Here is a 16,461-nt window from a genome sequence, read left to right as displayed (position 1 = left end):
ACTGTTGGACTACATCAGTCTCACAAGACAGATTTTAACTGTGAGTTACTCTTATCACCCCAAACTGAGTGGTACTCCTTTTTATTGTTTTTAGCCAGTGATGTGACACAAACCATGGAACTTCAGCTATATAGGTCACACTAACCACTGGGTCGTGCCAACAGTTCCTGAGTCCTACAGGTTACCACACTAACCACTGGGTCGTGCCAACAGTTCCTGAGTCCTACAGGTTACCACACTAACCACTGGGTCGTGCCCACAGTACCCCAGTCCTACAGGTCACTACACTAACCACTGGGTCGTGCCCACAGTACCCCAGTCCTACAGGTTACCACACTAACCACTGGGTCGTGCCAACAGTTCCTGAGTCCTACAGGTTACCACACTAACCACTGGGTCGTGCCAACAGTTCCTGAGTCCTACAGGTTACCACACTAACCACTGGGTCGTGCCCACAGTACCCCAGTCCTACAGGTCACTACACTAACCACTGGGTCGTGCCCACAGTACCCCAGTCCTACAGGTTACTACACTAACCACTGGGTTGTGCTAACAGTACCCCAGTCGTACAGGTTACTACACTAACCACTGGGTTGTGCTAACAGTACCCCAGTCGTACAGGTTACTACACTAACCACTGGGTTGTGCTAACAGTACCCCAGTCCTACAGGTTACTACACTAACCACTGGGTTGTGCTAACAGTACCCCAGTCGTACAGGTTACTACACTAACCACTGGGTTGTGCTAACAGTACCCCAGTCCTACAGGTTACTACACTAACCACTGGGTTGTGCTAACAGTACCCCAGTCCTACAGGTTACTACACTAACCACTGGGTCGTACCCACAGTGCCCCAGTCCTACAGGTTACTACACTAACCACTGGGTTGTGCCCACAGTGCCCCAGTCCTACAGGTCACCACAGTAATTACTGGCCATGCTCATAGTACCTCAGTCCTACAAAACCCTACACAAACCACTGGGCTGTCATCAGTGTAAACCATGCAGACAGTACAAGAAATATCAAATTCAACTGAACTGCTCTTTAACATATGGGAAGAAAATAAAAACCTGTATAACTACTATGTAAGACACAGTTCTTCTAAAGGTTGACTACACTACAGCTAGTGTGATATTGTGTCTATTATAATATCCACATAGATTCAAGAGAACTGGAGTACAAAGACTAATCTTTAAAAGTTGACACTGGACCTCATATTCTCATGTTTACATACTAATATTACACTATTTGGGTTTCATAATTAACCTTTCACACATTCTTCACCACTGGAGCGTAGCTACTATTTCTATTCCATAAAACCCCATAAATTAAACAAATATAAACTCTTCCCCTGGTTCCTGAGAGTACAAAATGTATGCATATTAAGTTCACATAAATAATGAAATTGCTAAACAGGTACAATATCTACTACTACTGAATTTACATATATCTTAAGAACAGTTTTCCTTAGAAATATTTAACACTTTGTAATAAAAACATTATAAACTTAATATGATTAAACTGAACAGACAACATATAACAATCTATAACCAAAAAAACAAAACTATGTTTCCATTTCTATCGTTGAAATTTGTTTGGTTTTCACCAGAAAATGTTTCCACAACGATTTCAAAACATAACTCTTCTTTGAAGATTTTTAAATTTACTAATCATACTAACCAGACCATAACAGTTACTTAAATAAACTTTGAACTTTCTACAACGTGCTATATTCAATGCATTACAGCTTATATTTCAGTAATAAATCAATGGCTGAGTTACCAAACAAGTCAGAAAAACTCAGCTTCAAAATGCATAGTTTCAGTAGACAGAAGGTTCCTTAACTGTCTGTATCACAGCCACCAATATATAAAACCAAGTCTTGGTGCTTACTGTGTTTGATGGGTCTGTACGAACAAAGAGTGGAAATTCCAAGCTTTTTACAGAATTCCTTCCTTGTCATGTCAGTTATGATTAGACAAACTTGTTTTATTAAAGTAACAGCAGACAGAACTAATGTCCCATGAGAAATAAGTGTGTGAAAGTTCACTGAGTCTGCTAGTAGATAATAAATATGTTGAGTGACAACCTTCATTATCAGATACACAGTTTAATTATAATAATAGAACTAACCAATTAATATACCACTGATTCTCCATGAATGCCAATACCTCAGTCTGTAAAAGGTGACATTAATGTTGTTAAACTTATACTGCCAGACAAACCAAAGATTGTTGTTACATTATATTTTATGGACACACTTGTACTGCCAGACAAACCAAAGATTGTTGTTACATTATATTTTATGGACACACTTGTACTGCCTGACAACCCAAAGATTGTTGTTACATTATATTTTATGGACACACTTGTACTGCCAGACAAACCAAAGATTGTTGTTACATTATATTTTATGGACACACTTGTACTGCCTGACAAACCAAAGATTGTTGTTACATTATATTTTATGGACACACTTGTACTGCCTGACAACCCAAAGATTGTTGTTACATTATATTTTATGGACACACTTGTACTGCCTGACAACCCAAAGATTGTTGTTACATTATATTTTATGGACACACTTGTACTGCAGACAAACCAAAGAATGTTGTTACATTATATTTTATGGACACACTTGTACTGCCAGACAAACCAAAGATTGTTGTTACATTATATTTTATGGATACACTTATACTGCCTGACAAACTAATGCTGAAAGTCACAGTTTCTCTACCATCACAAGTCCTAACATCTACAGTCGATAGCTTTTGCTGTACTAAATTATTTGTGCTTAATTTCATAAAGTAGAATGCGAACAACCAGTAATAATAGAGACTGTGCTCAGAGACAAAAATTAAAACCATAATGATGGCATTACTTAACAAGAAAACCGTTGAAAAATGAAACATGGATTTAAAGTAAAACTAAACACAGATACATGTATTTAATTGTTTGGCATTTGAAAACTGTTATTCAAAGATACAAAATGCACACAAAACTTTACAACATTTTAAAATCTATTTCACTATTTAAAAGTAATTATTAGACAAGGTTTTTTAATTATGGAAGAAATATATAAACTGGAACTTTTAATAAGCCCTGCATTTCTTAAAATTATATATTAGAAATACATGATTAGAAAATATAATATTAAACTGAAAATCATATTTCAAAAAAGATATGAGCTCAGAGAATAAATCCTTTATTTATAATATAATTCATCGTTTAACGCATAAGTAAAAAAAATGCAAAGCCAATCTTACGAAGTTAAAATAAAATAATTTCCAAGTTACCAGGTCTGAATCTTTAAGCTAAGACCTCATTTAAAATCATTTTATAACTGGAGACATCAGGTTTTCAGTATAATGAGAACATGAAGTATATGTTTTTGTATTTTTTCACCTGGCATCACTGCCAGAAATAATGTTTTATTTATTCCATCAGCTGCTTTTAGATCTAGTTCTAGAATCTTGTACATACTCCCTAAAGTAAAGAAAAAATTTCCATAATTAGGAAAGCAATAATACCATACTACATCACACTTATAGTTAGGACTAATACATTCATTTTCAGGCTGTGTTTTAACAAGGCCATGTCATGTGCTGAGGGTTCTTAAGTTGAAGTAAAATAATGTGTCAATATATCTAGACTAGTAATATATGTAAACCTTAAATTGTTATGTGAAAGATAAATTTACACAAATAGTAAACACAAGCTGAGAGTCACATAAAACTCAACAAAATATCCTTTCCATATACATTGATCTGTATTTACATAAAACAAGTCTCCATCTTGTTTAAAACCTTCTATGATCTTCTACATACATGAATTACAAATAACATCATACAATCATGTGCATCATAAAAGTATAAGTGTAAACAATGAATTATGTTAATACTGGTGTCCACCATTACAATACGCTGCACGACAGCTAAAACAAATGTTTCTTGTTTATACCTGCACATAGTTATCTATAATTCCAACTTGAGAGACAAGATGAAAGTCATACATCAATCTTGTCTGACTTTAGAGTTGGATGAAACTGTCCTGTCTATTGTATCCCAGACTCAAAGTACAAAGTGGAGTTTTGGAAAATTGTTTAGGCATCTTTTAGCCTCAAATTCAAAATCTGAGAATGATGATCACAAAGCCACACCCAGCCCCAATACTGTGTACAGGAAACTCTACAAAGTACACTGTGTAAACATTAACACACATACAGTACATGGTTAAGTAAATTACACTACCATGTGTATCACATTGTTAAGTACATTACACTACCATGTGTATCACATTGTTAAGTAAATTACACTACCATGTGTATCACATTAAGTAAATTACACTACCATGTGTATCACTTTAAGTAAATTACACTACCATGTGTATCACATTGTTAAGTACATTACACTACCATGTGTATCACATTGTTAAGTAAATTACACTACCATGTGTATCACATTAAGTAAATTACACTACCATGTGTATCACTTTAAGTAAATTACACTACCATGTGTATCACATTAAGTAAATTACACTACCATGTGTATCACATTAAGTAAATTACACTACCATGTGTATCACACTGCTAAGTAAGATACACTACCATGTGTATCACTTTAAGTAAATTACACTACCATGTGTATCACATTAAGTAAATTACACTATCATGTGTATCACACTGCTAAGTAAGATACACTACCATGTGTATCACATTGTTAAGTAAATTACACTACCATGTGTATCACATTGTTAAGTACATTACACTACCATGTGTATCACATTGTTAAGTAAATTACACTACCATGTGTATCACATTAAGTAAATTACACTACCATGTGTATCACATTAAGTAAATTACACTGTCATGTGTATCACACTGCTAAGTAAGATACACTATCATGTGTATCACACTGTTAAAACATTATACTGTCATGTGTACCACATTGCTAAGTAAATTACACTGTCATGTGTATCACACTGCTAAGTAAGATACACTATCATGTGTATCACACTGTTAAAACATTATACTGTCATGTGTACCACATTGCTAAGTACATTATACTGTCATGTGTACCACATTGCTAAGTACATTATACTGTCATGTGTACCACATTGCTAAGTACATTATACTGTCATGTGTACCACATTGCTAAGTACATTATACTGTCATGTGTACCACATTGCTAAGTACATTATACTGTCATGTGTACCACATTGCTAAGCACATTGTACTGTCATGTGTACCACATTGCTAAGCACATTGTACTGTCATGTGTACCACATTGCTAAGCACATTGTAAATGTCATGTGTAATTACATTGCTAAGTACATTGTAATTGTCATGTGTACCACATTGCTAAGTACATTGTACTGTCATGTGTACCACATTGTTAAGTACATTGTACTGTCATGTGTACCACATTGTTAAGTAGATTATACTGTCATGTGTACCACATTGTTAAGCACATTATACTGTCATGTGTACCACAATGTTAAGTACATTATACTGTCATGTGTACCACATTGTTAAGTACATTATACTGTCATGTGTACCACATTGTTAAGTACATTATACTGTCATGTGTACCACATTGTTAAGTACATTATACTGTCATGTGTACCACATTGTTAAGTACATTATACTGTCATGTGTACCACATTGTTAAGTACATTATACTGTCATGTGTACCACATTGTTAAGTACATTATACTGTCATGTGTACCACATTGTTAAGTACATTATACTGTCATGTGTACCACATTGTTAAGTACATTATACTGTCATGTGTACCACATTGTTAAGTTACATTATACTTGTCATGTGTAATTCCACATTGTTAAGCACATTATACTGTCATGTGTACCCCATTGTTAAGTACATTATACTGTCATGTGTACCACATTGTTAAGTACATTATACTGTCATGTGTACCACAATGTTAAGCACATTATACTGTCATGTGTATCACATTGTTCAGCACATTATACTGTCATGTGTATCACATTGTTGAGTACATTATACTGTCATGTGTACCACATTGTTGAGTACATTATACTGTCATGTGTACCACAATGTTGAGTACATTATACTGTCATGTGTACCACAATGTTGAGTACATTATACTGTCATGTGTACCACAATGTTGAGTACATTATACTGTCATGTGTATCACATTGTTAAGCACATTATACTGTCATGTGTATCACATTGTTAAGCACATTATACTGTCATGTGTATCACATTGTTAAGCACATTATACTGTCATGTGTATCACATTGTTGAGTACATTATACTGTCATGTGTACCACATTGTTAAGCACATTATACTGTCATGTGTACCACATTGCTAAGTACATTATACTGTCATGTGTACCACATTGTTGAGTACATTATACTGTCATGTGTACCACAATGTTGAGTACATTATACTGTCATGTGTACCACATTGTTAAGTACATTATACTGTCATGTGTACCACATTGTTAAGTACATTATACTGTCATGTGTACCACAATGTTTAGTACATTATACTGTCATGTGTATCACATTGTTGAGTACATTATACTGTCATGTGTATCACATTGTTGAGTACATTATACTGTCATGTGTACCACATTGTTAAGTACATTATACTGTCATGTGTACCACATTGCTAAGTACATTATACTGTCATGTGTACCACATTGTTGAGTACATTATACTGTCATGTGTACCACAATGTTGAGTACATTATACTGTCATGTGTACCACATTGTTAAGTACATTATACTGTCATGTGTACCACATTGTTAAGTACATTATACTGTCATGTGTACCACATTGTTAAGTACATTATACTATCATGTGTACCACATTGCTAAGTACATTATACTGTCATGTGTACCACATTGTTAAGTACATTATACTGTCATGTGTACCACATTGCTAAGTACATTATACTGTCATGTGTACCACATTGCTAAGTACATTATACTGTCATGTGTACCACAATGTTAAGCACATTATACTGTCATGTGTAAAATTACATTGCTAAGTACATTATACTCTCATGTGTAAATTCACATTGTTAAGTACATTATACTGTCATGTGTACCACAATGTTGAGTACATTATACTGTCATGTGTACCACATTGTTAAGTACATTATACTGTCATGTGTACCACATTGCTAAGTACATTATACTGTCATATGTACCACATTGCTAAGTACATTATACTGTCATGTGTACCACATTGCTAAGCACATTATACTGTCATGTGTACCACATTGCTAAGCACATTATACTGTCATGTGTACCACATTGCTAAGCACATTATACTGTCATGTGTATCACATTGTTTAGCACCATTCTCTAGAAAATGTAACAAATACGTTTAGGTTCAGAACTACATTTCATCTAGTTGTTAACTTAATTTAACAGCATAAACATATTTAGCCTATGTACATGATGCTGACCTGAAATTATAAATGATTCATATGAAATAACTGTTTATGTTTTTATAAAAAATGGTATAATAATAAATTCATACATCCTTTCATAAATTGTATTTTTCTCAAACAAAATGTTTATGGTTACTCGTAATATATCCCCATTTAAGAGACAAAAACCCATAATGTTTGAGGACATACTACACTAGTGAAGACATCTGATCACACAGCTATACTTACATATCAATGGTATTAATAGAACTGTAAGGACAGTAACTTTCAACTTGAACATGGCAGCTTTTATGACACAGCATGTTGCAGTCTACAGAAAAGAAAAAATAGACTCTACATTCAGTATCGTGGAACAGACACAACACACAGTATGAAAGAACAGACTTAACATACAGTGTTATAACAAAACATCAGTCACTTATAATAACGGAACCTGTGTTATAACAAAACAGCCATTTATAATAACTGAACCTGTGTTATAAAGGAACATCAGTCCACTTATAATAACCAAAGCTGTGTTATAGATGTAGGAGTTATATAATTTAGCTAGTGTTTGTTAATACGAGTGTTTCTGAACAGATGTTTCATAAATTATACTTGAACTACAACAGACAGATAAGATTGTCACAATGAACTAATAAATGCGATTTAACAATACAACAAACATAGAATAAGAGAAAAAAATTTATGAATCTATTAATATTTCACAAAGCATGGAAAACAACTTCTGTTTGACCATAATGTTAATATGAAACTTACCTCTACACTTATAACCCTGCTTACCAGGACGGCGAGAAAGATGTTTACCACAAACTTCACAAACAGTTGATCTGAAATATAACAAACATCTTAAACAATCTTCTAAATCATACAGCAATGCTCTTACTCTTATTTCTGTTACAAATACACGTAACTTCAGTTAGTTTTTAGTGTTTCTAGAAGAAAGGATGTTATTATTTAACATAATATAAATCAGCAATTTATCTACAAAACATGTATCACAGTTCGTCAATCATTTCCCAAATTTTTTCAGGCAAATTCCAAAATTTTTCTGCATTTGGAAATTCCTTCTTTCTTACATTTCATTTACTTGTTTATTTTCATGCATTATGTGTGTGTGTGTATGTTTTCTTATAGCAAAGCCACATAGGGCTATCTGCTGAGCCCACCAAGGGGAATCGAACCCCTGATTTTGCATTATAAATCCAAAGACATACCGCCATGCTAGCGGGGGGGGGGGCTCATGCATTATGACATGAATCATTAAGCTGAACAGCCCTGAATTAAGTGAAATAATAATATGAGATAATGACAACATTATGATTACTTGGATTATTGAATAATGAATAATTTAATATCCCAAAAAAAACTGTTTGAATACAAAGTGTATGTTCAATCTACACTTTGGTCAACGTCTTGTTATTTGGTTATATTAGTTTTAAAGAAACCTGCCCTTCATTAGTAACCCTGAACATAAGGTAAGGTGGATCTATATCTTAATCATAAGGTAAGGTGGATCTATATCTTAATCATTCTTCCAACGGACTTCTTCAATTCAGTTACTTCCCTGTGAGAACTTGCCCTGCATCTAGAGATACCAAAGTCAGAGGCCAACAGATCACAGTACTAATAACCCAATAACACACGTTGATTAGGTGTAGGTTGAGAACTGGACCTCCCGTGAACTTGCATTCTGAGATTAAACAATTATCAGAACCCTAAGTTATTCATTAGATATTGTATTATGTGTCTATGTAACATGAAGAAGGAATAGCAGCCAATTACACTTTCTTTGCTTCACTTATCCAGTGTACAGGTTTTTCTCACTGTGACTACAAAACATGTTCACACCAACATTTTGTTTGGATTATTTAAGTAATGTGAAACAGTACAGATAAAATACATTAACTTCAATATGCAAGATTATTTTTGTAACATTAATTAATTCAATTATCAATTCAATTAGTGCATTATTTTACAAACTGATGCTAACAGGTAACTTTTATGATAATTAAAGAAATCTTAGCTTCAATAACTCATCATATCTAGGTCAGTGTTACAATTAGAACATTGTTTCTTGTTCTTGGTACAGATGATATACATTTTTCTAATCAAAGGTTTGCTAAAATGCCTTAAAGTCTAAAAGCATGTTTGTTATTATTTCATAAACAATATGTGTTAAGTTGCTCTTAATGGTAAAAATGCATTGTTTACACCTATTTTCAAATGTCATAGAGGTTATAACTTTTACCTAAAGTTCCACAATTTTCAAAATTACTGATCATTGAATAATAAGTAATTTTATGGAAAATAATTTCAAATTGTTTTCCACATAGGTGTTTGATCCCTGAAAGTAAGACTGAAATAACAAAATGATATATCCAACAGCTTTAGCATGTATTATAGATGTAAACAAATACTTTATGATTGTGTGAAAACAACACAAAATGATATGTCCAACAGCCTTAGCATGTATTATAGATGCAAACAAATACTTTATGATAGTGTGAAAACAACAAAATGATATATCCAACAGCTTTAGCATGTATTATAGATGTAAACAAATACTTTATGATTGTGTGAAAACAACACAAAATGATATATCCAACAGCCTTAGCATGTATTATAGATGTAAACAAATACTTTATGATAGTGTGAAAACAACAAAATGATATATCCAACAGCTTTAGCATGTATTATAGATGTAAACAAATACTTTATGATGGTGTGAAAACAACACAAAATGATATATCCAACAGCCTTAGCATGTATTATAGATGTAAACAAATACTTTATGATGGTGTGAAAACAACAAAATGATATATCCAACAGCCTTAGCATGTATTATAGATGTAAACAAATACTTTATGATAGTGTGAAAACAACAAAATGATATATCCAACAGCTTTAGCATGTATTATAGATGTAAACAAATACTTTATGATAGTGTGAAAACAACAAAATGATATATCCAACAGCTTTAGCATGTATTATTGATGTAAACAAATACTTTGATGGTGTGAAAACAACACAAAATGATATATCCAACAGCCTTAGCATGTATTATAGATGTAAACAAATACTTTATGATGGTGTGAAAACAACACAAAATGATATATCCAACAGCCTTAGCATGTATTATAGATGTAAACAAATACTTTATGATAGTGTGAAAACAACAAAATGATATATCCAACAGCCTTAGCATGTATTATAGATGTAAACAAATACTTTATGATAGTGTGAAAACAACACAAAATGATATATCCAACAGCCTTAGCATGTATTATAGATGTAAACAAATACTTTATGATAGTGTGAAAACAACACAAAATGATATATCCAACAGCCTTAGCATGTATTATAGATGTAAACAAATACTTTATGATAGTGTGAAAACAACAAAATGATATATCCAACAGCCTTAGCATGTATTATAGATGTAAACAAATACTTTATGATAGTGTGAAAACAACACAAAATGATATATCCAACAGCCTGAGCATGTATTTTAGATGTAAACAAATACTTTATGATAGTGTGAAAACAACACAAAATGATATACCCAACAGCCTTAGCATGTATTATAGATGTAAACAAATACTTTATGATAGTGTGAAAACAACACAAAATGATATACCCAACAGCCTTAGCATGTATTATAGATGTAAACAAATACTTTATGAGAGTGTAAAAACAACACAAGATGATTGATAAATTATTACACCAATATGATTGATATTTTTTTATAAAACCACATATCGCATCACTTTTCAATCTACAAAATAATAACTATCACAAAATCACTTGTTTCTATATAATGTAACACACTATATAAAAATTACAGAAAGATATTTATGAGTTTATTGGAAACTAGAAATTTGTAGAAGAATGTTATATTACAATACACACCCAGACAGATGCTTGGCAACAAATATGTGGTCATTATATATGTGCAGTTTTGTACCTCTCTTTCCCCATTTGCTACGATTAGCAAGAGATCCTGGAATTATATAATGTCTACAGAAAACAAAAGATATTAATTAGTGAATGACTAGTTGTGAAGCAATTGTTGTAATCATTCGAGCACTAGATTTCATAAATAACAAAAATGATGAAAATAGGTAAATGTGAAGCACATATATTTATATCAAATAAAACATAAAACAGGTACTGTACTTTAGTTAAGCATTACTGACAGGAGAGCTCGTCCAACAGATATAAATCTTTGTTAAACTTTGAGGTTCTTAAGCAACAATAACAGAATTTCTTTTTCTTCTTAATGCTGAATAAATTCATAATGCACCTAAATGAATAAAACTAAATCTATAGGTACTGTAAGGTAATAGTATTAAACCTAATAGTGTTTTAGGAAATACATTCTTTATTCAGCCCTTTAAATAAATCACCAAGGGAAAACAAACAATTTAGTGTTTGAAAATACTACACACCTTACACTGTTGTCTTATCACAAATAATTTATTATAATCATGTTTATGTTTGAATTTCATGTTCTGAAAAACAAATATGAAAACCTGAGTTTCTTTTAAGTATTACAAGTTCTCTTTTTTTTTCGCTCTATTTGAATACAAAATAAATATTAGTATAGAGATTTGAAGTGTTTTTGAGAAACATGTAAATAGTCAATTAGACAGTTGTATTCTGATTCATTTTTGGTATCCATGGAATATAAGACACCTATATGTTTTAAGTTGTGCTTTTAAACACATGGGTTTAAAATTATTCAGAATAATTACCAAACACCTCAATATTGAGACTTACTTAAGTACACCGTTCTCATTAGTTTCAACAACAAGAGTAGAGTTTTCATGTATGTAAGTACGTGTGGAAGATGCACTGATATCAGAGTCTTCACTTATACTGCTACGAGCACTGCTGTTCCCGTCACGGGCTGTGGACAACAAATGTTAACTTTCTTCAGATGGTCTCAAACAGTTCTATTTACAATCTATAATTTCTATCAATTACCTCTTATTACTTGAACAAATATCAATTCCACAGTACTCATTCCATTGGTTCCTGGCATTCCAGAAGAATGTTATCCTTTACAATATAAATAGTGTAGACTGACAAAATTAAAGATACAGTATTGAACAAAAACCTTAAGTTATCTACACAAGTTCATAATCAATTATAAATTATGTCCAAAAAGTTAATTACACAAACAGAGAATAGGAGAGAACATACAGAACATTCTGGAATAACTCCTCTCATCTTTAAAATATTTTTGTTTTGTTTGCTCTTAAACTAAAATAAATGTTTAACATTTTAACACTTATTTCCCTTTCTTTTAAATACATATTTGTTGTCTCAAGAAATGTACACAACTAGTTTTACATTAGGACCTATAAATGTAATATATATTAATACTGTCATGCCCTATCCACAATCCTGTTTAGTTCTCCATTATTATTTCTTTTTGTTCCATGTGCTCATTAAGTTCTTGTACCACCATTCTAATTATTAACTTATAAATCATGTTTACTAGTGACTACACATTTAAGAGTTTGAAATACTTGAAGAGAATAAACAGTTTCCAAGGTGGAAACAGATGACAAGTCTAGAAGTAGATAATAATAATAATCAAAAGATTACACTAACTTATGATGACTTAGTTAGCAGCGTCAGATTTCTCACAGAATAGTGTTGTTTCAAAACATGTTACACACATGAATTCTCTGAAAGAAACACCAAGAAGACAGCTGGAGGAATATGATTTCATTAACTTACCTAGTCCTGGTACATCTAGGAAAGCATTACCAGCTGAAAATAATGAAAAAATATGGCTATACTAACAAACATAAGTTCATCAAAGTCTAAAACAATTAAATATTAAAACATATCCACAATCTTATGATAAACTGGCTTTCAGTGGTTCATTAAAAAACAAGCATTAAGAAACACACTGTAATTCATATCTCAGAATTCTGTCAATCTTTCATTATTTATTTGATTTTGTTAAATTCCTTGGAATGACGTTTGTGATGTATTGGTGATTGAAAAATACCAGTCTATACAAGTTACTGAAGTTTAAGTAACAGATGACAGTCTACATGACAGATAAAGTCTATGTGACAGATAACAAAGTCTATGTAACAGATGACAGTCTACATGACAGATAAAGTTTAAACTCCAGATGACAGATTACAAATGACAAAATGTATATAGTAAAGTTTAAACTCTAGATGAGAGATTACAAATAATGACAAAATGTATATAGTAAAGTTTAAACTCTAGATGACAGAATACAAATAATGACAAAATGTATATAGTAAAGTTTAAACTCCAGATAACAGATTACAAATAATGACAAAATGTATATAGTAAAGTTTAAACTCCAGATGACAGATTACAAATAATGACAAAATGTATATAGTAAAGTTTAAACTCTAGATAACAGATTACAAATAATGACAAAATGTATATAGTAAAGATTAAACTCCAGATGACAGATTACAAATAATGACAAAATGTATATAGTAAAGTTTAAACTCCAGATGACAGATTACAAATAATGACAAAATGTATATAGTAAAGTTTAAACTCTAGATAACAGATTACAAATAATGACAAAATGTATATAGTAAATTTAAACTCTAGATAACAGAGAACAAATAATGACAAAATGTATATAGTAAAGTTTAAACTCCAGATGACAGATTACAAATAATGACAAAATGTATATAGTAAAGTTTAAACTCTAGATTACAGATTACAAATAATGACAAAATGTATATAGTGAAATTTAAACTCCAGATGACAGATTACAAATAATGACAAAATGTATATAGTAAAGTTTAAACTCCAGATGACAGATTACAAATGACAAAATGTATATAGTAAAGTTTAAACTCTAGATAACAGATTACAAATAATGACAAAATGTATATAGTAAAGTTTAAACTCTAGATAACAGATTACAAATAATGACAAAATGTATATAGTAAAGTTTAAACTCTAGATAACAGATTACAAATAATGACAAAATGTATATAGTAAAGTTTAAACTCCAGATGACAGATTACAAATAATGACAAAATGTATATAGTAAAGTTTAAACTCTAGATGACAGATTACAAATAATGACAAAATGTATATAGTAAAGTTTAAACTCTAGATGAGAGATTACAAATAATGACAAAATGCATATAGTAAAGTTTAAACTCCAGATGATAGATTACAAATAATGACAAAATGTATATAGTAAAGTTTAAACTCTAGATAACAGATTACAAATAATGACAAAATGTATATAGTAAAGTTTAAACTCCAGATGACAGATTACAAATAATGACAAATGTATATAGTAAAGTTTAAACTCTAGATAACAGATTACAAATAATGACAAAATGTATATAGTAAAGTTTAAACTCTAGATAGCAGATTACAAATAATGACAAAATGTATATAGTAAAGTTTAAAAACTCTAGATGACAGAATACAAATAATGACAAAATGTATATAGTAAAGTTTAAACTCTAGATGACAGATTACAAATAATGACAAAATGTATATAGTAAAGTTTAAACTCCAGATGACAGATTACAAATAATGACAAAATGTATATAGTAAAGTTTAAACTCCAGATGACAGATTACAAATAATGACAAAATGTATATAGTAAAGTTTAAACTCTAGATAACAGATTACAAATAATGACAAAATGGATATAGTAAAGTTTAAACTCCAGATGACAGATTACAAATAATGACAAAATGTATATAGTAAAGTTTAAACTCCAGATGACAGATTACAAATAATGACAAAATGTATATAGTAAAGTTTAAACTCTAGATAACAGATTACAAATAATGACAAAATGTATATAGTAAAGTTTAAACTCTAGATAACAGAGAACAAATAATGACAAAATGTATATAGTAAAGTTTAAACTCCAGATGACAGATTACAAATAATGACAAAATGTATATAGTAAAGTTTAAACTCTAGATAACAGAGAACAAATAATGACAAAATGTATATAGTAAAGTTTAAACTCCAGATGACAGATTACAAATAATGACAAAATGTATATAGTAAAGTTTAAACTCCAGATGACAGATTACAAATAATGACAAAATGTATATAGTAAAGTTTAAACTCTAGATGACAGATTACAAATAATGACAAAATGTATATAGTAAAGTTTAAACTCTAGATGACAGATTACAAATAATGACAAAATGTATATAGTAAAGTTTAAACTCTAGATGACAGATTACAAATAATGACAAAATGTATATAGTAAAGTTTAAACTCTAGATAACAGATTACAAATAATGACAAAATGTATATAGTAAAGTTTAAACTCTAGATGACAGATTACAAATAATGACAAAATGTATATAGTAAAGTTTAAACTCTAGATGACAGATTACAAATGACAAAATGTATATAGTAAAGTTTAAACTCTAGATGAGAGATTACAAATAATGACAAAATGTATATAGTAAAGTTTAAACTCTAGATGACAGATTACAAATAATGACAAAATGTATATAGTAAAGTTTAAACTCTAGATGACAGATTACAAATAATGACAAAATGTATATAGTAAAGTTTAAACTCCAGATGACAGATTACAAATAATGACAAAATGTATATAGTAAAGTTTAAACTCTAGATAACAGATTACAAATAATGACAAAATGTATATAGTAAAGTTTAAACTCCAGATGATAGATTACAAATAATGACAAAATGTATATAGTAAAGTTTAAACTCTAGATAACAGATTACAAATAATGACAAAATGTATATAGTAAAGTTTAAACTCTAGATGACAGATTACAAATAATGACAAAATGTATATAGTAAAGTTTAAACTCCAGATAACAGATTACAAATAATGACAAAATGTATATAGTAAAGTTTAAACTCCAGATGACAGATTACAAATAATGACAAAATGTATATCGTAAAGTTTAAATTCTAGTAAAATAAAAGAAAGTTTCTATATGGTTACTGATTTGACTTTGACAATGTTTCATGAAA

General features: G+C 30.7%; 1 protein-coding gene across 1 annotated transcript in view; it reads right to left on the bottom strand.

Annotated features, from left to right (window-relative positions):
* Nucleotides 1-589: 589 nt before the first annotated feature.
* The window catches only part of LOC143234825 (uncharacterized), a 40,522-nt gene continuing 24,650 nt past the window's right edge, over nucleotides 590-16,461 (bottom strand). Inside the window, exons 11-16 of the mRNA XM_076472479.1 lie at nucleotides 13,198-13,230; nucleotides 12,229-12,358; nucleotides 11,359-11,466; nucleotides 8,206-8,276; nucleotides 7,675-7,756; nucleotides 590-3,487 (exon numbers count right to left, since the gene is read on the bottom strand). Of these exons, the coding sequence (XP_076328594.1) occupies nucleotides 3,445-3,487; nucleotides 7,675-7,756; nucleotides 8,206-8,276; nucleotides 11,359-11,466; nucleotides 12,229-12,358; nucleotides 13,198-13,230 (467 nt within the window). The 3' untranslated portion in view covers nucleotides 590-3,444. The remainder of the gene's footprint in view (nucleotides 3,488-7,674; nucleotides 7,757-8,205; nucleotides 8,277-11,358; nucleotides 11,467-12,228; nucleotides 12,359-13,197; nucleotides 13,231-16,461) is intronic.

Source organism: Tachypleus tridentatus, chromosome 12 (assembly GCF_004210375.1).
Source record: "Tachypleus tridentatus isolate NWPU-2018 chromosome 12, ASM421037v1, whole genome shotgun sequence".
Lineage (NCBI taxonomy): Eukaryota > Metazoa > Arthropoda > Merostomata > Xiphosura > Limulidae > Tachypleus > Tachypleus tridentatus.
The sequence above is the reverse complement of the archived record's forward strand: the minus strand, read 5'-3'. Positions and strand labels throughout refer to the sequence as shown.